Source organism: Euprymna scolopes, chromosome 14 (assembly GCF_053919585.1).
Source record: "Euprymna scolopes isolate OS-2025 chromosome 14, ASM5391958v1, whole genome shotgun sequence".
Lineage (NCBI taxonomy): Eukaryota > Metazoa > Mollusca > Cephalopoda > Sepiida > Sepiolidae > Euprymna > Euprymna scolopes.
In genome coordinates this window covers 46,135,596-46,159,774 of record NC_136495.1, presented here as the reverse complement: position 1 = coordinate 46,159,774, position 24,179 = coordinate 46,135,596, and the positions used below count along the sequence as shown (strand labels likewise).

Here is a 24,179-nt window from a genome sequence, read left to right as displayed (position 1 = left end):
GCCTGATGAAGAGGATTTGCTTTTGCCCATTTTTAAATGGTGTGCAGATGATCAGTTTTATCCATGGCATCACTCAAAAGGACTATTGTTTGCTGCTCTCCGGCCATTTATTGAAAAATGTATACAGTTATGGTGCACATACATACAGCCATGATGTAACCATTTTTAAAACTTGAATCATCAGTGTGGAATCAACTTTTTGTCAATGTGACCTGGTATTACTGTCAGCAGTGATTTGTGGTTAACAAATAACATCTCCAACTCACTTGACAAGGCGTTTTTTTATTCTCCAGTCATCTATTTATTGACCACTTCTACATGAAAAGGAAAGAAGGGGGAAGAGAACCAATAAATAGATAAGATTGTGTGGATGTTATAATAAAAGGATTGGAAAGCTGGGACTGACCTTCATTCCTGATTTGGAAAGGAACACATGCATCAAATCTGTTATCAAGATCATTAAAAAAGATGGTTGGATCACTCTACCGCTCCAGTAGTTATCTCACTGCCGGTTCAATCCTCTATCTGTATGAGAGTCACGTACACCCTAAAATGAAGTACTATTACCTCATCTGGGTAGGAGCTTCTCGGCACACCCTATCCAGCCTTAATAGAGTTCAAAACAGGCTTTGAAACCTTGTATTTTTCTCTTCCTTGCAACATCTTTCCCACAGAAGAAACGTTGTAACCTTGTTTCTGCTCTATCGTTATTTTCATGGCAAGTGCTCATCTGAGCTACAATTTATGGTTCCTTCTTGCCAAACTTTCACAAAAACACTAGTCCAGCTACAACCACTATATATGATTTTCCCCACTTTCTATCTGTGCCTAAATCTAAATGCAAACTCCATGAACAAAACTTCTTTCTCAGAACTGCCTTCCCGTGGAACACTGTTCCACTGTCCTGCTTCCCAGTTGAATACAACACGGTAGCCTTCAAATCCAATGTAAACAAATTCTTATTGAGCTGTCCTCATAAATAATCAAATTCTACCCAATTTATACCATTAACAATTACCACACTACCACCTTTCATGCATTAACCTTTATCCTCGAGTGGCCTTTTAGCCTTGGGTGGTGATGACTCCCAAGTAACAAAGAAAAAAAAAAGAAAAAACACCGTCAACACGAATAAAACAAAATGAGAAATGGAAAGACAAGAAAAGGAAAGTGGGAAGAGAAATGGCTGCATGCACAATTAATGAGAAATACTGGAGACAAGACTCACAAAAACACCTGGAAATGGCTATAAAAATAACATTGGAACAGAGAAACAGAATCGGTATTGATAGCTGCACAGAATAGTGCGATCAGAATTAATTATATGCAAGCTTAAATAGACAAAACCCATGAAAACATGGACACCGGTTTTAGTCGTGTGGGTTCAGGTTGGTGACACACTGAGTTCATCAACAGCTGATTGTCTTTGGTCAGATGGGATGATTCCTAGTACCAATGAGTTACTTGGAAGGGTATTTGGTCCTCTCAGTAGGATAGACAGTTGGGTGGGAGGCTGATAGGAGTTTTGGGTTCTATTAGTTGTGGTGATGGCGTTGTCAGGTCATTTAAAGTTGGTTTTGGTGTTGAGTCAATAGTTTGATGATGAAGTTTCATGTAAATATCAATCAGCAGCTTTGGAACTTGCAGCTCCATAGAGATATACTTGCATAAGAACTTCCTGGGCAGAGCATCACTCTTCTTGACCTGTCGGTCTCTACCACATATTGATCAAATTGGCAGACTTCAATGATGACACCAGTTTTATCCCATTTCTGTGCATGAGATTTGATCTGGTTTTGGATGTGCACATAGAATCCAATAACGAGTAGTGTTAGCTGCTGTGTACACTCCAATAGCCTCTTGACACACCTCATGCACAGAGCCTCTTCACGTGCTGTCCATGTACTTCGCCAGGTTTCAGTAATTACCTGGGGTGATAGGTTACCAAAGATGCACATGGCAAGGAAGAGTTTTGTGTCCATGTCTGCAGCATTGCACGTTGGAATGTGTCTGTATCAATGGTTCCAGATGGGCCATTAGGAGACGTTTTATTGTTTTAGCACCAACTTCCACTCTGCAGTTGCTGTGTGGGAATGTTACAGATGATAATCTATGATGGACATCCCAATCAGTTAGGAACTGTCGAGTAGCAGCAGTAGTAAACTTAGGACCCCATTAGAAGCTAGCTCGGCCGGTATACCATAGGTCACAAAGATATGCCTGAAGCAAAAGATAAGTCCTTGTAAACTGTTTTTGACTCTTGGTGGTGGTATGAGACCAATGAATTCGCCAATCGTTTTTATAACCATCACTAAACCAACCAATGAAATCTTCCAAAGTTACTATAAAAATTGTTGAATTTTGGATTCAATCAGTTCGCTGTTAACTACGTCACGGACCGCATTTGATTCTTAGCTGCCATCTTGGTTACTGCCAATTACACTCAGGATCTGATCTGAATTACGCCGCCATCTTTGTTCAACACAATATCTCAACACTTAACAGGTTATGCGCCCAGCCATCGTCTTTTCTTTGACGGATTGGAAACTAAACTCGAATTGTGGCAGGTAAAATTTCTGGAGTATCTAAGGATTCAAAAACTACACAAAGTGATACAATTTCCAACAGAGAATACTAATGACCCCGAATTTCTCGAAAAGAACACAACTGTTTTTGCAGAACTGATTCAATGCTTAGACGATAGAAGTCTGCCTCTGATTATAAGAGACGCCTTGGACGACAGACGGAAAGCATTAAACATATTAAGGGAACTTTATTAATCAAAAGAGAAACCGAAAATTATATCCCTATATACAGAACTAACGTCTCTGAAACCTAATGAGGATGAAACTATTACTGACTACGTTATAAGGGCAGAAACCACTGCCAATGCCTTAAAACTCTCAGGTGAAATAATAAGTGATAGCTTGTTGATATCAATGACCCTCAAGAGACTTCCAGCCGATTTTAAACCATTTACAACTGTTATAATGCAAAAAGACAAACCCATAAATTTCAATTTAAAGTGGCATTGTGCAATTATGAAGAGACTAATCGTATGCTCGTGGACAATAATAACTCCAGCAATATTATGAAGTTCAAAAATGCTTCTCGAAAACCGACACCACCAAATTATGCACCCCACCGCAACATGTTCCCCAAAAGTAATTTTCCCAAGAAAAAGAATAAAATTATCTGCTATAATTGTGGACGACCCAACCAAAAAAGTTTCCAACGTCGATATAAATGCTCTAAAATGAACTCTGTAAAAAACATTGAGAACTTTGAGGAAGAATATACATTTCTATTCACATGTAACTCTGACAATACCACAAATAGTAAAAATCTCCTTGTAGACTGTGGTGCTACAGCACACGTTATCACCAAGGAATCTGATTTTATTAATTTTGATTCAAACTTTAATCCACAAAGTCATTTTGTCGAACTTGCCGACAGTAGTCAAATAAATGATATAGTCTTGAAAAGAGGCGATGCTAAAATATCCCTAAAAAATAATAAAGGCGAAATCTGTAACTGTATTCTAAAAAATGCTCTGTTCATACCTACATTTAAGCAATGCAGGCTGCAATTAAACAAGGCGCGAATATAAAGTTTGGCCAAAACAAGTCAAAATTGATATATCTTAATGGAACTGTATTTGACATTAAAGAAGATGGCCGACTATATTATTTAAAAAGTATGATTCCCTCAAAAACTACCTGTCACGACTTAGAAACTTGACATAAAATTCTAGGACACTGCAATACAGCTGATATTAAAAAATTACCAAATGTAGTCTAAGGCATGAAAATAATACCTTCAGACGATCTCCCAAATTGTGATGTGTGTGCACAGGGGAAAATGACAAAATATATAAGCCGAACGCCAGACAAAAAGGCTACAAAAATTCTCTCGCTTGTGCATTGTGACTTAGCAGGTTTGATCAGTCCAATGGGGAGAAATAATCTAAGGTACGTTTTGAACTTTATTGATGATTTTTCCAGTTTAATTTTAGTTTATTTTCTAAAAAACAAATCCGACACTATCCTCATCACTAAGAAATATTTAGCTGATATTGCTCCGTACGGCTCAGTAAAATTTATTTGCTCAGAAAATGGGACTGAATTTACTAGTAAAGACTTTGAACTTCTATTAATTAACCACGGTATTAAACATGAGAAATCTGCGCTGTATTCCCCCTTCCAAAATGACACCGCTGAAAGGGCATGGTGAACTATCCTCATCACTAAGAAATATTTAGCTGATATTGCTCCGTACGGCTCAGTAAAATTTATTTGCTCAGAAAATGGGACTGAATTTACTAGTAAAGACTTTGAACTTCTATTAATTAACCACGGTATTAAACATGAGAAATCTGCGCTGTATTCCCCCTTCCAAAATGACACCGCTGAAAGGGCATGGTGAACTATCCTCATCACTAAGAAATATTTAGCTGATATTGCTCCGTACGGCTCAGTAAAATTTATTTGCTCAGAAAATGGGACTGAATTTACTAGTAAAGACTTTGAACTTCTATTAATTAACCACGGTATTAAACATGAGAAATCTGCGCTGTATTCCCCCTTCCAAAATGACACCGCTGAAAGGGCATGGTGAACTATCCTCACCACTAAGAAATATTTAGCTGATATTGCTCCGTACGGCTCAGTAAAATTTATTTGCTCAGAAAATGGGACTGAATTTACTAGTAAAGACTTTGAACTTCTATTAATTAACCACGGTATTAAACATGAGAAATCTGCGCTGTATTCCCCCTTCCAAAATGACACCGCTGAAAGGGCATGGTGAACCCTTTTTGAGATGACAAGATGCCTACTTATCGAATCAAAATTGACGCATAGTTTATGGACGTACGCTTTAATGGCATCAACATATATCAGAAATAGATCGTTCAATAAAATACTAGGCAAGACACCATATGAAGCATTTTGTGGTGTAAAATTCAAAATGAACCAAATGCATATATTTGGTTCAGATTGTTTTGCATTTCTAGAAAACACCAGTAAACTAAATAGCAAAAAAGGTATTTTCGTAGTTTACAATAAAAACAGTCCAGCATATTTAATCTACTTTCCAGCCCAAAATGCCATAAAAAGGGTTAGATGTGTAAAATTCAATGATACATTAAATTTAAATAGCGATCCAGTGGATGAAAAACGTGAAGAAATATTGCCTAGCATCTTAATCGATCACAATGAAAATATTAATAACGACGACAACTACAGTAGAACTACTGACTAAAATATTAACCAGACACGTCGATACCCAATAAGGGAGTGAAAAAGGCCAGACTTCTTACAAATTGAAAAGATACAATACTACGCAGTGGATTACTGTTACTCATTGAAAAATGCACCAGAAAGTTATAATGAGGTGATTAATTCAGAAAATCAGAAAGAATGGAAACAAGCTATGTTATCCGAATTGAAAGCTTTATCTGAAAATAACACATACGAAATAGTGGCAAACCCAAACAGATAAAAATATAATTTCTTCACACTGGGTTTTTTCCAAAAAAAAATTACAGCTTCTGGCAGTGAAACTTTTAAAGCAAGATTTGTTGCAAAAGGTTTTTCACAAATTTCTGGAGTGGAATATTTTACAATATTTTCATCAACGATGAATTTAACGACAATTAGAATTTTATTACAACTTGCTGCTCAATACAATTTAAAAATACATCAAATGGATGTAAAAAAATGCTTATTTAAATGCTCCGATTGACTGTGAAATCTATATTTACCCTCCAAAGGGATTTAAAATGAAAAATAAAAATTGCGTGTGGAAGCTAAATACATCATTATATGGAGTAAGACAAAGTGCTCATAATTGGAATCTAACACTCCATAATTATTTAATAGAACAGGAATTCAAGCAATGTCCCATAGACGCATGCATACATACAAAAATGTAGGTAATAAATTGTTGATTTTGTTTTTTTTGGTTGACTATATATTACTCGCCTCAAACTGCGACAACACTTTAAAAGATGTTAAGAATAAATTAAATAAAAAATTTAAAATGGCCGATCTTGGATGACTGTCATGGTTGCTCGGTATAAAATTTACCTGTGAAAATGAAACTATAACTATGAACCAATCACGATATATTAAAAAAATTCTGCTCAAGTTCAGAATGCAAGATTGCAAACCGCTTTCAACTCCCGTCGAAATGGACATAAATAAAAATACAGGGACCAAATCAAAATCCATAGATAATCGATTATACAGGGAAACGGTAGTAAGCCTCATCTATTTGATGACCGCAACTAGGCCTGATATATGTTACACTGTAACAAAGCTATCTCAAAACTTATTGAAACCGACAATCAAGGACCTTAATCGTGCAAAACAAATCCTTTGTTACCTAAAAGGAACCAAGGAACAATCTTTAATATTTAAAAAGTCTAATTATCCTCCAAATTTAGAAGGATTTTCAGATTCAGATTGGGGTAACTCTTAGGATAGAAAAAGTATAGCGGGGTATTGTTTTAGACTGTCAAAGACTGGACCTATGATCTCTTGAAAAACTAAAAAGCAACAAATTGTTGCCCTTTCTACTTGTGAAGCAGAATTTGTGGCTCTCACCTATTCAGTGCTGGAGGCAATTTTTCTGAACACCCTTCTAAAATCTATTTTAAAACCAGATCTAAGTAAAAAACCTATAGTAATTCATTGTGACAATCAGAGCAGTATCTTATTAGCAAATAATTCTATGATTCATCAAAGGTCAAAGCATATCGATATCCAATATCATTTTATAAGACATGAAATAAGTAAAAAAATCTATTACACTTACTTATGTGACGTCTGAAAATAATATAGCCGACATTTTCACTAAACCTATAAAAAGAATAAAATTAAAACATTTTATAACCGAACTTTTTGGAATCTAATTATGAATAAATCTCTTTTCAGAAACCCAAAAAGAGAAGCATGAACAGTCAAAATCACATAAAAAAAAATGTAAATTGTCCTGGGCACAACGTTAAACTGCAACCATTTCTATCTGACTAACCAAATTAACCAACTAATACCTAACATAATATTTCCAGTTTTTGTTGAAAAAAAAAAAAGAAAAAGAAAGAAAAAAGTCACTTTTTAAAACCTTTTATTTGTAAATTTTCTTTTTGTCAAATAATTTTTTGTATCATTTTTTTTTTTGGCAAACATTTGTTAAAAAAAAAATGTATATTTGTGAATTTTTGTACATATGTTTATATGTATTTGAAAAGTATTCTCTATTTGTATGTTTATATATATTTGAAAAGTGTTTATTTTGTTATGTATAAAAAAAATGGCTTCTTTTGCATACATTATACCAATATATTAACAATTGCTTTTGACCAAATTTTGACAAATTTCCCCCCCCCCCAAAAACAATTATTTTATTGGTTTATTTTTATTTCTTCATTTATTTGTTTATTTTATTTTTATTTATTTATTTTATTTTTCTTTCCTTTTCTCAAGTCAAACCAAAATTGAATTCGAAAGGATTTCTCCATTATATCAAAAAAGGGGGTGTGTAAACTGCTTTTGACTCTTGGTGGGGGTAGATATTTAATTGCTGCCCACCACAGCAATATGTGGCACAATGCCGGAAGGTGGGGATCCAAGCAGGCTTCCCTAAAGGAGTGGCACTCCTGCAATTGCAAAAATTGCCTGAGTAACCCCGTCAGCATTCCCCGGTTGGGGCGCCCCAGGCAGTAAACGATAAACTTACTCCACCGGAAAACCCAGTGGCAAGGCATGGGAGGGTGGCTCTCCTAGTTATTACCCAGGCAGTGTACCTCAGCCCCGACCCATCACCTGTCAGGCTGAGTGTCAAGTAACGAATCCTTGACAAGTACTTCTACCCTGTCTCCCTGCAGCCGAAGCCGCTATGAGACCTTCCCCATCAGACGAACTGATAGGGATAGTTATTTATTTGGTGCCCACCACAACAAAATGTGGCACAAGGCCGGAAGGTGGAGAACAGGCGAGCTCCCCTAAAAAAGGGACACTCTCGCTTCAACAAAAATTGCCTTGGCACCCCCGTCGGCATTCTGCGGTAGGGGCGCCTCAGGCGACACGCAATTAACTTGCCCCACCGGAAAGCCCGGTGGCAAGGCCTGGGAGGGTGGAGTTTAAAGGAAGTACTTTCAGGCAGTGTATTCTTAGCCATTGCTATTGGTGGTAGAAAAGGTTTCTTGTAGTTATTGAAGGAAACAAGCTTAGTCTTGGCAGCATTGAACGTGACCATCCATTTTTGTCCCCATTCCACTACAGATTGGAGGTCATCCTCTAGTATTTCTGCCACTTCCTTAGATATGTGTTCATTTGTTTTCCCCTCATGCCTGTTATAGAGGGTGGTGTCATCGGCAAATATACCCATCTCCGAAACAATTTTATCAGGGAGGTCATTTATGAATATCAGGAACAATAAAGGTCCAAGAATAGACCCCTGAGGTACTCCTGCATTTATATCATATTGTTTAGATGTACGACCGTCGACGACAACTTGGATTTTTCTCTTACTTAAGAAGGATTTAATTACATTGCGTATTCTTCCAGTGATACCTTATGATCTAATTTTCCTTAGAGGACCATTATGCTATAACCTGTCAAAAGCCTTAGATATATCAAGGGCTACCACTCTACCCTCCCCTGTTTTGTCCAGTGAACGGTATATACGTTCAGAGACTACAGTTAAGATATCTGCTGTTGAACGAGCTTGCCTGAATCCATATTGTTTGTCAGTCAGGAGATTAGCAGCTGTTAGGTGTTGAACTAGGGCTTGATTAACTAAGGACTCAAATATTTTGCCGAAAAGTGGGAGGAGGCTAATGGGGCGATAATTTACTGGGTCAGTTCTTTCACCAGAATTCTTGAAGACTGGTACCACAGAAGCGGTTTTCCAGCACTCAGGAAAGCAAGATTCGCTAAGGCATTTATTGTAAAGTTTGGAAAGAACTGAGGCAATCTCAGCAGAGCATTTTTTTTATTAGCACAGCTGAGATGAGAATTGATCCACATGCTTTTGAGGTATCTAAGTTTTTATGATACCATGCACCTGAAAAGAGGTGATTTTCAAATCGTCTAGTGTGGGGTCTGTCCGCAAAGGGAGGGAGTGGTGTGTCGGGTCCAGTGTGGAGTTTGAGGCAAACTGACTGGCAAGCAGATTTGCCTTGTCGGTTTCCGTGCAAGCAACCTCATGATTGTTTGATAGTGGGGGAATCGTTGACTGCCCATTATTTACTACATTGTTGTAGATTCTCCAAAAATCATGGGATCCTAATTTCTGTGCTTCATTGCGTTTCCTGGTGGTTTCAGTGTAATCTGTCTTAGCTGTCGCTATTACTCTCTTACAATTATTTCTGGCTTCTATAAACTTCTGTCTGTTTGAACTAGACTTATGTCGGTTGAATCTGTGGAACACATGCTGCCTTTGCGTAATAGCAGCTGCACAAGCAGAGGTAAACTATTGAAGAGAGTGGGGTTTGCTTTAGAATTTCCGTGTAGGAACATGTGTCTCAATTGCAGTTTTTACCCATTCAGTGGTCTCATTTGCACACTGTTCAGCTGGGAGAGAAAAGATATTTTGCCATGGGGGATCTCTGGTGAGTTCCCTGATGGTTTCACAGTCGGCCTTTTTGTAATACCTCGTTGTTTTGAGTAGTGGGTCTTCAGTTTCAGGGCGAGAATTTAGGGTGATTTCTACCATTATCACAGCGTGATCAGCATTCCCGAGTGGGCTTGTGATGCACAAGGACTGTTAAGTGTTGAGACATTATATTGAACAAAGATGGCGGTGTAGTTCAGATCAGATCCTGAGTGTAATTGGCAGTAACCAAGATGGCAGCCAAGAATCAAATGCGGTCCGTGACGTAGTTAACGGCGAACTGATTGAATCCAAAATTCGACAATTTTTATAGTAACTTTGGAAGATTTCATTGGTTGGTTTAGCACAACGATATAAAAACGATTGGCGAATTTATTCTTCTCATACCCCCACCAGTTCGTCTGGTGGGGGATGTGTCTCTTAGCGGCTTGAGCTGCAGGGAGACAGGGTAGTCATACTCGTCAGCGATCCGTTCTTGACACTCAGCCTGACAAAAACAAAAAAAAACATCTGAGGATCTTTCAATGATTGGTCAGTTAGAATACTGGTCCATGACAACGAGGTAAAGATGCCCCTTATATGTGAAAAAAATCAGCACGGAAGCATTGGAATGGATATTCTGCGCTTGTTGGAAGGATTGGAGGGGCACTTAGACTGAATGAGGCATTGTGGTTACACTGACAGTAGTTTGCAATGAATTGCTGTGATAGCAGGCATTATACTGGGCCGAATGTCGGACACAGAGTACTTCGTTGCTCAGTGATGGTGGATGATGACACAGTTATTGTAAGCTACAAAGCCATCTATAGTATGAAGATCATCGCAAAACTGAAAGAACTCATGAATGACGGAAGTTGGGTGAACATATGCTCATCACTCAGTTGTACATACCCTGTCCTATGTGACTGACAAGGTTGAGAGTATTAAGCAATGGCAGTGAATGCAGTAACATCTTCTTTGATATCGTTGTTTGTAGTGCGTGCAATAAGTAATGCCCCTGACACACTTCCCATACCAGTAGAGCAACGAAGCTTGGCACAGTTATTAGTCTCTCTCTACATAGGAACCACCCAGAGTTATGCATTTCTCCCATCGTTTGATGCAGCTCTGGAGACCGTTTTTGTAGAACACCTCAGGTTGGTCCTCCAACAACGATGTTACTTCAGAAATCAAGGCTGCATCATCTGGGAAATGCTTTCCTTTCAAAAACAACTTCATGGCTGGGAAGAGGTGAAAGTCAGAGGGTGCAAGGTCCGGAGAGTAGGGAGGATGGGAGAGGATTTCATAACCACACGCCCGTGCTTCTGCTCTGGCAACATGTGAGTTGTGGACCGGAGCATTGTCCTGCAGGAGGAGGGTACCTTTGCTGATCTTGCCCCGCTTCTTGATTTTGATAGCTTCCCTTAATTTCCTCAAAAGTGAAACATAATAGGCTCCTGTAATTGTGGTACCCTTTGCCAGGAAATCCATCATCACTACTCAGTCCTGGTCCCAGAAGACTGTGAGCATGACCTTGCCAGCGGAGGGCTGCACCTTTGCCTTCATTGGAGGTGGTGAGTCCAAGTACTTCCACTGCATTCACTGGGTTTTGGTCTCTGGATCATAGTGATGGACCCAGGTTTCATCCTGCGTAATCAGTCTTTTGAAAAATTTTGACTCACCTTCTTGGCACATCTCCAAATTCATCCTCAAGCACTCGACGTGTTCTCGCTTCTGGAATGGTGTGAGCAACCTGGGAATTCATCTGGCAGGCACCTTATGTGTATGCAAATGGTCATGAATGATAGTTTCCACAGACCCTGTACTAATCTTGACATCTTGGGCTATTTGGCGAATAGTAAAGCACCGATCTTCCAAAATGGCAGCTTCAACTTGACGGACAGATGCCTCATCAATGGCAGAAGGGGGGAGCGACTAGGTCTGGGAGCTGTTTCCACAGACTTCCGGCCATGTTTGAATTCATGATGACAGCGTTTTACAAGGTCATATGATGGGGCATTATCACCATAAGTTTCCTTCATTTCATCAAAAGTCTCCTGTTGTGTGCATCCATTCAAATACAAAAACTGGATCACTGCTCGACATTCAACAGGCTCCATTTCACACCTGACTCAGTTCAAACACCTGTAAAACAGAAACCACAATTAGTTCAGAGCTGTAATTTGCCACATAACCCATAAAGTTTTGCACATACAAAATTTCAGCTAGATCAGACAACTGGAAGTGGGTCAGGGACATTACTTATTGCACACCTCTCATATATCCTCAGTCCAGGCATTAAAGGAGGCGAGTATTGAAAAACATCACACTCAGATGTGATTGATGTCATATTGTTGGATAATATGAGTTTCATTGGCTTGCCTGTTGGATGGTGTGATAGGCAGTCAGTGGCACGATACTTCACTCCAGGTCTGAATCTGTAGCATAGAGTTTTCTCTTTGAGATTTTGGAGACACGTATTTGGGATGTTTTCAAGTGACTTGTCAGTGAATATCTTCAGCAATAGTTTTTGATCAACTATGATGATTAGGTATAAGCAGCTTAGGACAAAGTATCTAGACTTGTCATCTTCTGTTGGTGCATATTGAGAATCTGCTGCATGATTGGATCAATTGCCAACCAATGCAACCATCCAATCAGAGCAACAACAGAAGGGTTCACTTATGGGGCAGTTGCAGTGATTCTGTAAGAGCCAAAATCCGATGCTAGATTTCGACCAATCAGTCATTAGGCATGTTAGTTTGTCTTTATCGTTGATGCATACACCATGTTCAATTTTGGCGGCAATTAATGTCTTGGATTCCTGAAAGAGGTCTTGCAGATCATTATTCCAGTGGAAATGGGTATCAGGTTTGAGGAGCTTCTGAAACAGTAACATGTGGTCTGCTATGCTGAACATGTAGGCGACCTGAGTGACAAGACAAAACCATTGACAAACATTGATGATATTCTTCGATGCTAGGAAGTCTAAAAAAGTATCTCCTGCATTGATTTCAAATCCAGCAAACTCAACGACGTCTGCACCAAAAGTGAACTTGTCAGTGTTCAAGATAATGCTGTTTCATTCACAGATGTCAATACTCAGTCTGGAAAAAAATTATCTTCTAGGTTGTCAGCCAAAACCAGGACATCATCAATACACTTGGTTTTGTTGTTTTATGGACGTCGGCAACAATCTTGTCATAACGCTGAGTGTATCCTTCACCTGATACAATGTAGCCTTGTGGAACTGCTTGTACCAGTACCGTCCCAAAGGGTGATGAATGTGGTCAGATGGTGATTCTCTTCACACAGAGGCACACTGTGATAGCCATTCCAAACATCAAGGATGGTTTTCTTTTTACCAGGTGGAGGAATGTGTGGTGCCTCTTATGAATAGCATGAGCATTTAAAGCTTGGAGATTTTTTTTTTATTTACATAGGCATAAACACTTAAGGCCCAGAGACCTCTCGAGGATAAGGGTTAAGAGTATACAGTAGTCAATTGGACAATATAGTAATCGTTAGTAATGGAAATTCGGTAAATTTGTTAACAAGTGGAACAGCTCATCAAGAACTTGTTCACGTTGGACTTGAAGACAACCATATTGTAGTCAGCTGGAAAGCAGGAAATCGGAAGACAATTCCACAGCCATGCAGTTCTAAGAAAGAAGCTTTGTTCATGGAATCTACGTTTAGGTTTAGGCACAGATAAAGAGTGGGGGGAATTATTGATAGTGTTTTCAACTAGACGAGTGTTTCTTGTGAAAGTTTAGTGAGGGGGGTACCATAGATTGAAGCTCAGTCAAACACTTTCCATGAAAATAACGATAAAGCAGAGACAAACTCGCAACATCTCTTCTGTGAGATAGAGGTTGCAGGGAAGGCAAAAGGACATCTACGAGGCTACGAAGTCTATTTTGAACTCTATCAAGGCAGGACAAGTTTTTTCTAGCAGCTGCTGCCCAGATGTGGCAATAGTATTCCATCCTTGGACGTACCTGGCTCTTATATAGATAGAGAATTGAATCAGCAGTGAAATATCTACTGGATCGATAGAAGGATCTGACCATTTTTCCAGCGGCCTTGGCAACAGATTTGATGTACATGTTCCATTTAAAATCAGGAGTAAAGGTCAAGCCCAGAAGCTTGTCAACAATGGTGCACCTGGGTTGATTGTTCTTCTTTCCACAAATTACCATCCTATGACACCAAATGACTGGTTTTCAATAGTTATGAGCTCGATGACATCTAACTTCACATCTTAATGTAGCCCATTCTTGACATCCTCTCGCCAATGAATTGGAACAAGTACAGGTGTATGGTGAACTACAGGCTCAGCATCTGGGTTTATTATCAGTTGAAGGGGTGAACAGTTCATCAAGAGTAATGTTTGATTTTCACATGTGTTGAATGCACTAGCACCATAATAATCCAGGTGAAACTGCTGTTGCTTCTTACGATTGTTGTCAGTTGCTGTGCATGGTAGCATAGTTGGCAAAGGCGACGGCAATGATTGGCGCACAAGGCATCCACATGATGATTGAATTGTATCGTCTATACTTGCAGCACTGTCATTGTGCATTGCATGCAGCATAGAAAAATTGTTTGTTATGATGCCAAGATCTACATGAAATTCTTCCAAAATTTTTGTTGAGAGAATTTCATGTAATATAATGGAAATAAGCAATTTGGATTTACTTTCTACTATTTGGTTCATTTTGATTAAAAATCTTGATCATAAATAAGAACAAAGTATATTTGTTCTGCAAACGTTTATTTTCCACTGACAATGATCAAGATTTATAAAAGGTAAACCAAGAGCATTAAACATGGTAATCCTATAGTATCTAGCTTGTTTAGAGGATTCTTTATCTACAGCTGCGAGATCTGACCAATGAGATATGTAGTTCTCAAAAAGTTGGCGGTGCTTGACCTATACTGTCTTCATTAAATTCTGTGGGTCGCTAGTACCATCTTGTCTCTAATAGACAAGTCGGGACACAATGAAAGATCATCCCCATTAATCAAGACTTCGTTGGTTCAGCCATGCCATACACCACAACTCGGTAGAGTTCATCTACAAAGCAATAGCTCCAAAACCACTCCAAGATTGGCGATAATACCCAGGAAGCCAGCTGAAGACATAGTTACACACCATCAAATCCGACATTGGTTCCCGTCCACAGATCCACAGTGTTCATAGCTGATCCTGGGACTGACTGGCTACTGCAGATTGTCATGTGTGGTCTACCTTCACTCGGAATCCTATTATTCTATGGGAGGAGCTGGCTCAATCCATCCTGGATGAATATTGCTTCAAATCAAGTCAAGTCAGAGATTGGAGTTCACTTGAGCACTTTCCATGAATGTAATAAATATAAGACAAGCAACATCTCTTCTGTGAGAAAAGAGCTGTAGGCAACAGGAGAAATCATTCTCGCACCGTAACTAGATTGCAAAGTCAATTTTGTAATTTTTTAAAAGCAAAAATGAATGCTCTGAGTGGCACCTACTCGGATGTGGCAGCAGTACTTCTATTTATATTAGGGTAGTTAACCAATTTTTTGTATGGGAGCACAATTTTGTGAGTTGTTTTTTTTGGAGGGTAGAAGAAATACTTTTTAAGTGATTATGTGTGGTTTTCGAACTTTCTACTTGAACTTAGGATTAGTGTTAAAAAAATTGATTGACTGTTCTAAAAAGCTGGAATGGCGCAGAAATGGCAGTTCATTATACATAGAATTTATATAAGAAACTGATCCCCAACTCTAAATTTTAAACTCGTTTTTTTTTTTCCACAAAGATTTTAACGGTGTTCGCACATATAATCGCATAAAATGACGAGGATTAAGATTCTGTGATGTAAATAAATAAATAAATGAAATGAAAATAAATAATAAAAATAAAAGATGCTTGGTGACGAAAGTTTCATTAATGGGAAATAAAAAAATGCGTTGAGTGCACAATGTAATTTAATCTACCCATTTACCTGTCGCCTCACGAGACTGGTTTAATAGGGGAGAATTCAGCTCCCCGCAAAGGGCAATTCTGTATTGAAAAATTTGCCTTTGCTTAAAAGAATTTCAACTTCTCTTACTGAGTTTAGAACGCTAAATTATTTATTCACAAATAATAATAATAATAATAATAATAATAATAATAATAATATATATATAGGTATTTAATTATTATAGTAAAAAATTATATATATATATATACATATATATATATATATATATATATATATATATATATATATATATATATATATATATATATATATATATATATATATATATATTTAAAAAATTTAGTCTGATGAAATAAAATTGATCAATAAAGTATCAGCGCCATGTTTGTATACGATTGGTTGCTAGGAAATACAGGTTTTAAATCTCGGCTAAGAAATTTGTCAACTAAATTTTCTCTATTATTATTATATAATTAATTTTCTAGATTTTAAATAATCAGAAATCTTATAAAATAGACGAAAATTCATACTTTGTTTCTTAAAAAAATAATGATTTGTTGACGAAAGTCTCGTTGGTACGAGATCGAGATTATGAATTGTGTCCAGCGTCAGCTGCGAAAATGCCGACAGAAATGGTAAGCTTTATAAATTAGAAAAAAAAATTGATTGTTATTAAATAAGCGATATACATTCTAAATCGAAAATGATTATTTTAAATATTTTTTTTAAAATGATTTAATTTATGATTTTGTTTAATAAGTTTTATTGGTCCTCCCCACACTTTTTTTTTTATCGAGTCATCATTCGTTAAGTTTGTTATGTTTTTCGGCGATGATTCGACCACTTAAAAATCACTGTTTTTTTGTTTTTTTGATAACTGTACATCTTTTTTAGTTTAAAATATACTTAAATATAAAATATGCTTATGTAGATCAAGCTTTTCATGGCTAACGGTATTGGCTCGGAAAAATTCTGTAACAAGTTACAATAGCCGAATACACAAAATGAAACACGGGCTCCTAAAACGGAAGTGAAAAAAATAACTTATTGATATATTTACATTGTATTTTTGTTAGTGATTTCGTTTTTTAGCATTGTATTTTTTAAAATTATTTTTTTTTCTAGTTTTAATTTTTAATTAAATGTTAATTATAAAAACAAATAGTCACGTTACTGAAAAATCAATGAAAAAAATAAAAATGAATCTAGAAAACTACAAAAAATAAAAATGCCCCCCTCGCTCGTCAAATACAAATACAATGCATCAACGAAAATATTTTATCTTTTTAATTAATTTATTTATTAAAATGTTGTCAGCCATGAGGGCCAACTCTACAGTTTTATTCATTATTTAAGACTCTTTAAACATTAAAAGGTATTAATAAAGTCCTTGCAGGTATTTTTATTTTTCTAAAGATATAAACACTTTGTGAGTAAGCTACACAGAACGGTTTGTTTCATTCCCGATGGAAATCTTAAGGCTAATGGCGTGTGTATTTTTTTTTTCCGCTTACATCGACAAATCGCGGTTTGTGTTTATGCGATCTCCTCGGAACCACACTTTTGGGTACTAACTTGTAAGAAGGGTGAAGACAAGCACCCAGAGAATTTCAGTTCTTTTGACATCAGTTCAACAGATTGACGAAGAATCTCGAGTCAGTCCCTGAATGATCGAAAAAGTTGATGATTTGAAAGCAGTGAAAAAATGTCAAAGGTAGACCACACACTAAGCATGCCAAGGGTTAATTTTTTGTTTTGTAGCGGAAGATTAGCACTTGCCGGTGACTGTTCCAAATTCATAACAATAAGCCATCAAAAAAATTTCCTACTGTACCAAAAAGTCATAAAATGCGATAAAAGTTGTTTATAGGCACCATTTCTAGTTAGAATCTATTTAGAATTTATTACTCATGTAATCTGAGCCCCCCCCCAAAAAAACTGTAAATATACTAGCAAAAACTGAGATTAAAAAAGTTTTTTTTTTTTTTTTTAAACAAAATGGAGTCTTACAGGACAGAGTGTTGCACTGTTGCAGTTGCATCGCTCAAGACGGAAAATTTTTAAAACTTCGTAATACTACGTTGATTTTTAACTCCAAAAGATTCTTACACTATCTTTAAATCTATATGTACGTAATATTATCGCGTATACACTAATTTTATTCAAAGTTTTGAAGAAACTGGTTACCGTCGATCTTTACATTTATCCTGTTTTCTTTTTTCAGACAAACTTTATAATTCAAAATTTTTTGGTATTTTTAATGAAAATTGATTATCAAGTAAAAAATGTAATTTTATGGAATGTTTACTCAAAATCAATGAAAAATAGATGATTTTTGTTATTAACTTTTTGATACTTATGCACTTTTGTTACCGTGCTGAAATAACGTTATTTAGGAAGCCATTCTTAACATGGGAATGGAAGGGTGTTTTGTGATTATTCTGTACTTTCACCTAACAATTTAATAAATTCAAGTTTTACGATATTTTTAACTTGAAAATACTGAAAAAAAAAAAAAAATAGCACGGTAACAAAAGTGCATAAGCACCATTTTTTTTTTTTTTTTTTTTTTTTTTAATTTTTTTTTAGTGTGCAATCATTAATCCTTTATCGGGTTAAAACCATTTAAATTAAATTCAAAACGTTTATAATCGTTTGGTACAAGAGTAACCTTCTATTGATGGCAACTTACGATTATAAATTCAGAAACACAAACCTATAAATTAAAATTTTCTTGAAAAATGTGTAGATGTTTAAGTTTATAATAAAAATAAAAACATTACCAGAACAAAATTAGTTATAAATAAAAGGCATTTTAAAGTAATTAAAAAAAACGGAAAAACTATGTAGGTAGGTTCCAAAGTAACTTTTTTGTTTATGGTAACATTTGTGTTGTATATTTAAATTTTTGACCACTTTTTCGAAGGACTGGACAGTAAAACATACCCTTTAAAACAACTTAAAACACACACACACACACACACACAAAATGTGTCAGATAGGTAGAAAAGTAAATTTTATTGTCTATGGTACCATTTATTTGATTGCTTAGACCCTTTTTTTCCCCGTTTGTTAGCTTTAATGCACGATCCCCCGTTTTAAATGCTCTTGCTTTCATCACAAATATTCCATTCTTACGAGTTATTAGCCTGTAAGATGGCCGCTGACATAGAGAAACAATGGAGACTGTCGGTGGTTATCTTATTAGCTACTAAATCGTAAAAAAAGTGAATATTTGCGAGAAAATAAAAACATTTTCCTGCTTTCCAGCTGACTACAATAGGGTTGTCTTCAAGTCTAACGTAAACAAGTTTTTGATTAGCCGTTCCACTCGTTAACAAATTTACCGAATTTTCATTTACTAACGATTACTATATTGTCCAATCCTCTTGGCCTTGATAAGTGATGATTCCTATGTAAAAAAAAAACAAAACAAAACAAAAAAAAAACCCTCCAAAAACTACTTAAAACACACAAAAATCAAGCCAAGAAGGTATGAAAGTATCTTTTATTGGCTATGGTAACATTTATTTAGTGTATACTTGATTTTATTTCCCTTAGTCATTTATGTTTATTTATTGCAAATAAATATAATAGATAATTTTATTGTTTTTTCCAAGTATATTTATTTTTGCACAATTTAAAAAACATATTGTCTTTAAGTATTTTTTATTTTACATTTGTTTTTGCAATTTTTTTTTTTAATACACCCAATTACGTTCCTCCAATGAATGTGAAAACCTGTGCAATCTGTTATGGTCAGTCGTAAAACTTTTCCTATGTTACGTGTCCGATACTTCTGAAAATCCCTTTAGTTAATCTATTTTGACCATATTTAATGTTTTGTTAAAGTTGAGGAAAAATTGAAAGGAATTTGAAACCATTTAAACTGCCTAATAGAAAGTTATACTTTTGAAAACTGTTTTATTTAATCCATTAAGCATTCATCAAAATATATTAAAAAAATACATTCATGAAAGTAAATAAACATGTTAAAAAGTTTACGGATATTCTTATTTATTATATTTAAAGATAATATATCTTAAAGTGCCAAAACAAACACTTTTTACATCAGGATACAAGAATCAGTCTATTACCGGCTAGTTCCGTTTGCATTACTGCAGATTAGAATCAGTTAAACTGCATGATTGCCTACAACTATTTACAAATATGTTAACTATTTTTCTGGAATATTCTTTAACTATTCTGTAAAAAATACATCGGTTCAAGCCATCTTTTGTTTCTTTTTTTTTTTTTTAATTAAACAAAAGGAAAGCAGTAAAAAAATTGGCTTAAAAACATTTTCTATATAAATATTATTTATTAAAAAAAATTGCAAAAACAAATTTATTTTTAATTTACTAAGTTTCTAATACAATTAAAATATACGGAAAAAAACTATTTTGTGTACAATAAGTAAAATGAATATTTTTAGCAATTAAAAACACTGAAAACAAAATTAATTTTATTTTATTTTACTGGTTCATTTCTTCAACTATTCAACTAATGGTAAAATATTTTTCAAATTAATTTTTTTCTTTCAAAACATGTGCATCTACCAAAATTAAGTGGCATTTTTACAATAGCTAACAAAAAAGAAATATAAAAGAAAAAAGATACGAATAAATGTTACCAAAGGTAAGATAAGTTACTCTTCTACCTACCTGAATCATTTTTTGTTTTAACTTATTTAAAAGCGTTTATTTATTTTGAAACAAAAGCAATATCAAGTCTGTTAGGTTAGAACAACAACAACAAAAAATTGACTATTATCTTGAAATATATATTTCAAATATAAAGTTTTATTCCAAAGTTTTACAATAGCCTGATAGACTAGAAGTATGATAAAAATGTTGAATATTATAGAAACCATATCAAATGTAGAGAAAAAAATTAACTTTTTTTTTTTTTTTTGCATACAATTGTTTCAGCCAGTCAAAAAAAGCTAATCCACCAGACATGTAAAAACTGTATTACATTCCGCATTAAGTTTATATTTTGTTTCAATTATTTGTTAGTTCTTAAAATCTCTTTTTTTTTAATGAGGCGTTAACACCTATACTCACAAAGCAGCATAATGGCTTTGATTGTTTGCTATCGGCATAGATTTTTCCTTTAACTACATACATATGTTTTTAATACACGAAAAGCATAACAAAACAAAATGCACACATGCTATATCTGTATTCAACATCAATAATAGAATGTACCCTTCCCATTTATATAGGACATTCATTAGAAACGTCATTCACGGAAACAGTCCCACTGCTAACAATGCAGAAGTTTTCCATATATCTAATGACAGCAGTATTATCCTAATGCCCACAGGAGAGAAACTAGAGTTAGTCTAAAAATAAAATCTCTCTGTACAGGGGTTTGTCCAGACAACCTGGCATGAGGATACTTTCACTGAAAGTAAACCCTGACTAAACATTAAAAATAGCATAGTGGAATGGGGCCACAAATGAATGGTAACATTTAATGCTACTAAGACTAAGCTGCTTTCCTTTAACAATTACAAGATGCTTCTCCAACCACTGATATCCATGACAAATAACTCCCTACCTGAGAATTCTTCTCTCAAACTCCTTGGCTTATCATTCACGAGCAATATGAACTGAAACAAATACATTGAGAATATTGCGAAGGCTGTTGCAAAGAAGGTGAATTCCTTCTATCAAGCTAGAAGACTACTCACACCTGAGAGTACCCTGTACCTTTACAAAGCCATCATTTGCCCATGCATGTAGTATTGTTGGTGCATCTATTATTAACCTCTCCTTCTTGGATAGGGTCCACAAGAGTTTTCAATCTAATAAGGTCCCACTTTGTCAACTAAGCTCCAACCCCTGTCCCACTACCGCAATGTTGCATCTCTGTGCCTGTTTTACAAATATTTTAATGGAATGTGCTCTAATGAACTTGTTGCACTTGTCCCTTTGACGTACATATGCCCGACAAACCTGCTTAGCAACAAAATCTCACTCCTTCACTGTTGAGATCCCTAAATGCCAGAAAGCTTTCTACTCTGATAGTTTCTTCCCTTGAACAGCTAAACTTTGAAATTCCCTTCCTACCTGCTTCCCTGATTGTACTGATATGCAGAAGTTTATATGTAGCGTAAACCAACATCTTGTTAATCTTTCCAAGGCATGGTCCCAAATAGTAGCCCTTTACGTCCAAGTGGCGATTTAGGGGTGAACTTGAGTAAAAAAAAACAAAACAAAAACAACACAGTATTCACAGCACAAATAAGATCTCGCCATGGCCAACCGACACTGGCTTTTACGAGGAATGTTGCAGTGTTGCACCTTCTCCAAGTGATGTTACCCCAAGAAAGAGCGGGAAGTTGTATATTCCACTAGACTAGATGAATCCTTTCCTGAAATCCAGTAAGACTAAAAGACCACAAGAAAGATATGCTATGACATATGTTATTTGTTAATTGAGGGGAGGGGGATATGTTCCCAACTTCTGTAGTAACTCGGTGTTTGAGAGCTAAATGAGAACTTTAACAGAATGTCCAAATATCTATCTCGTATAAAGATAAGTGTTAGCTGCAGAAAACAGGCTCTTGATTTTTGAGAACTAAAATGAAACAAAAAAATATCAAAGTTGTGTGTCTTGCCACGCCTAATCACACCGATGAGTCATCTATGATGGTGTATAAATAATTAGAACAAAGCTGACATCGGATCTTGTACAAATAAGACTAGATATCCTTTCAGATAGATTTGTATTTAGCTTTAACACTTTACTGCAGTTTCATGGTATCACCGATCATCAGAAGTGTATGTGACTTTGACCAATTGATGCCAGCCAGTGGCGTGGAACGTCTGTTGATCGATGATATCCTGAAACTACACACACACACACACACACACACACACACACACATTATTTCCTCCTTCTTCCCTTTCTTTTACTTCTATTCTCTTGGTTATTAATATCCATATGTAATCACAAAAAAACATATCTTTCCTTTTTATTTTGATTTTAACTTGAATCATCTGACGATATGAATTTTATCCGGTAATCTCCAAAAATACCGTTAGGGCTTACAACATGGCCGCCAGAAGAGTCAACAAAAAACTGCGAATAAAATATATAAAACTCGTAATTTCTGTTTTTAAAGTGGGTTGTCAATTTTCTTTATGAAATATACTTCCGAAATAAACTATTACAGTCGTTTAAAACATAATAGAAGTATTATTTTTTATTTTTTAAAAACAATGTTTACAAAATGTCTACGCACGTTCGTAGACATTTTGTAAACATTGTTTTTAAAAAATAAAAAATAATACTTCTATTATGTTTTAAACGACTGTAATAGTTTATTTCGGAAGTATATTTCATAAAGAAAATTGACAACCCACTTTAAAAACAGAAATTACGAGTTTTATATATTTTATTCGCAGTTTTTTGTTGACTCTTCTGGCGGCCATGTTGTAAGCCCTAACGGTATTTTTGGAGATTACCTTTTATCCTGTCTATTGAAACAATTTGTAATGAATTAAGTTAATACACTTGAGGTTGTAATAATAATAATAATAATAATAATAATAATAATAATAATAATAATAATAAACATATTTGGCTCTACTAACGTATTGAGTACTCTTTATCCTTTTTTTTTTACCACATATACCTCTTAATATAATCTCACATACACACACACATTTGTCATGTATATATTTTTTGTTTCGGTATTTATTTCAACGGTGCTCAATGATGAGTAGAGTTTGCTGTGAGTGAGTCTGTTATGTCGCTAGTTTAATTTTCTAATGTTATTTTCAAAACATCACAAACATAAATGTAACGCAGAAGTTTCTAAGTAAATATCAAATAAAAGTTAACAAATTATAATTGATAAAAATCCGATTCCAGAAGCACTCAACAATTTCATTTTTATTCAACCCATTGTTTCGTATTCTTTTTTTTTTTTTTGAAAACAAAAACATTACCTAACCATAAAAAAGACATAAATAATTTAATCAGATTTCTTGAATTTTGTAAATTATTTTTATTGTCTTAAAATGTGTTTTCATAATTATTTGCTTAAGAATGCCCATTTGTTTTCGTAGTAAATTCAACACGGCTTTGTTTGAAATATTTCTTTGTACTCTCGTCTTTTTAGAATTTGGTGTTTTCTGATGTAAGAATTTCGAATTTCCAAATAAAATAATTTCCTATTCCTCCCCCGTTTAATTAAGATAATTATTCAATTTGATATTTTGTTATGATTAATAAATAATGCCACTTGTATGTTGTTTTTTTTCACTTTATTTTCCTAATAATACAGTCATTAAAATGAAGTCAAGGGCAGATCACTCACTGCGAATGCATTTCTTATTAAAAAAAAAAAAAAAAAAAAATCGTGTTGAATCTTCAAAGTAAGAAGAAAACGTTAAAAAAAAATTGGTACTTGTATAGTTTAATCAACACATTAAAAAACTGAAAATATGGAACATCCGTTTTGAACTGAAGATCTCTGGAAAAAATTTCACTTAATTTGATCGAGTAGTTTTTTCTTTTACAGCGGAAAAAACACGTTTTTATGAGAGCACGTTGAAGGCAGACATCTAGGAATTTTTTAAATTTTTGT

The 24,179-nt window shown here is 35.2% G+C and overlaps 1 protein-coding gene and 1 long non-coding RNA gene across 3 annotated transcripts in view; one reads left to right on the top strand and one right to left on the bottom strand.

Moving 5' to 3' along the window:
• The window catches only part of LOC145292969 (uncharacterized), a 50,662-nt gene that overhangs the window by 24,644 nt on the left and 1,839 nt on the right, over positions 1-24,179 (bottom strand). The window lies entirely within an intron of this gene.
• LOC145292968 (nuclear protein localization protein 4 homolog) overlaps positions 16,064-24,179 on the top strand; it is a 65,433-nt gene continuing 57,317 nt past the window's right edge. Inside the window, exon 1 of one of the 2 annotated variants that reach the window (XM_080139201.1) lies at positions 16,064-16,209. In XM_080139201.1, coding sequence (XP_079995327.1) covers positions 16,195-16,209 — 15 coding nt within the window. In that variant the 5' untranslated portion in view covers positions 16,064-16,194. Of the gene's footprint in view, positions 16,210-17,565; positions 17,703-24,179 lie in introns of those variants that run through there. The other variant, XM_080139202.1, reaches the window with a different exon arrangement.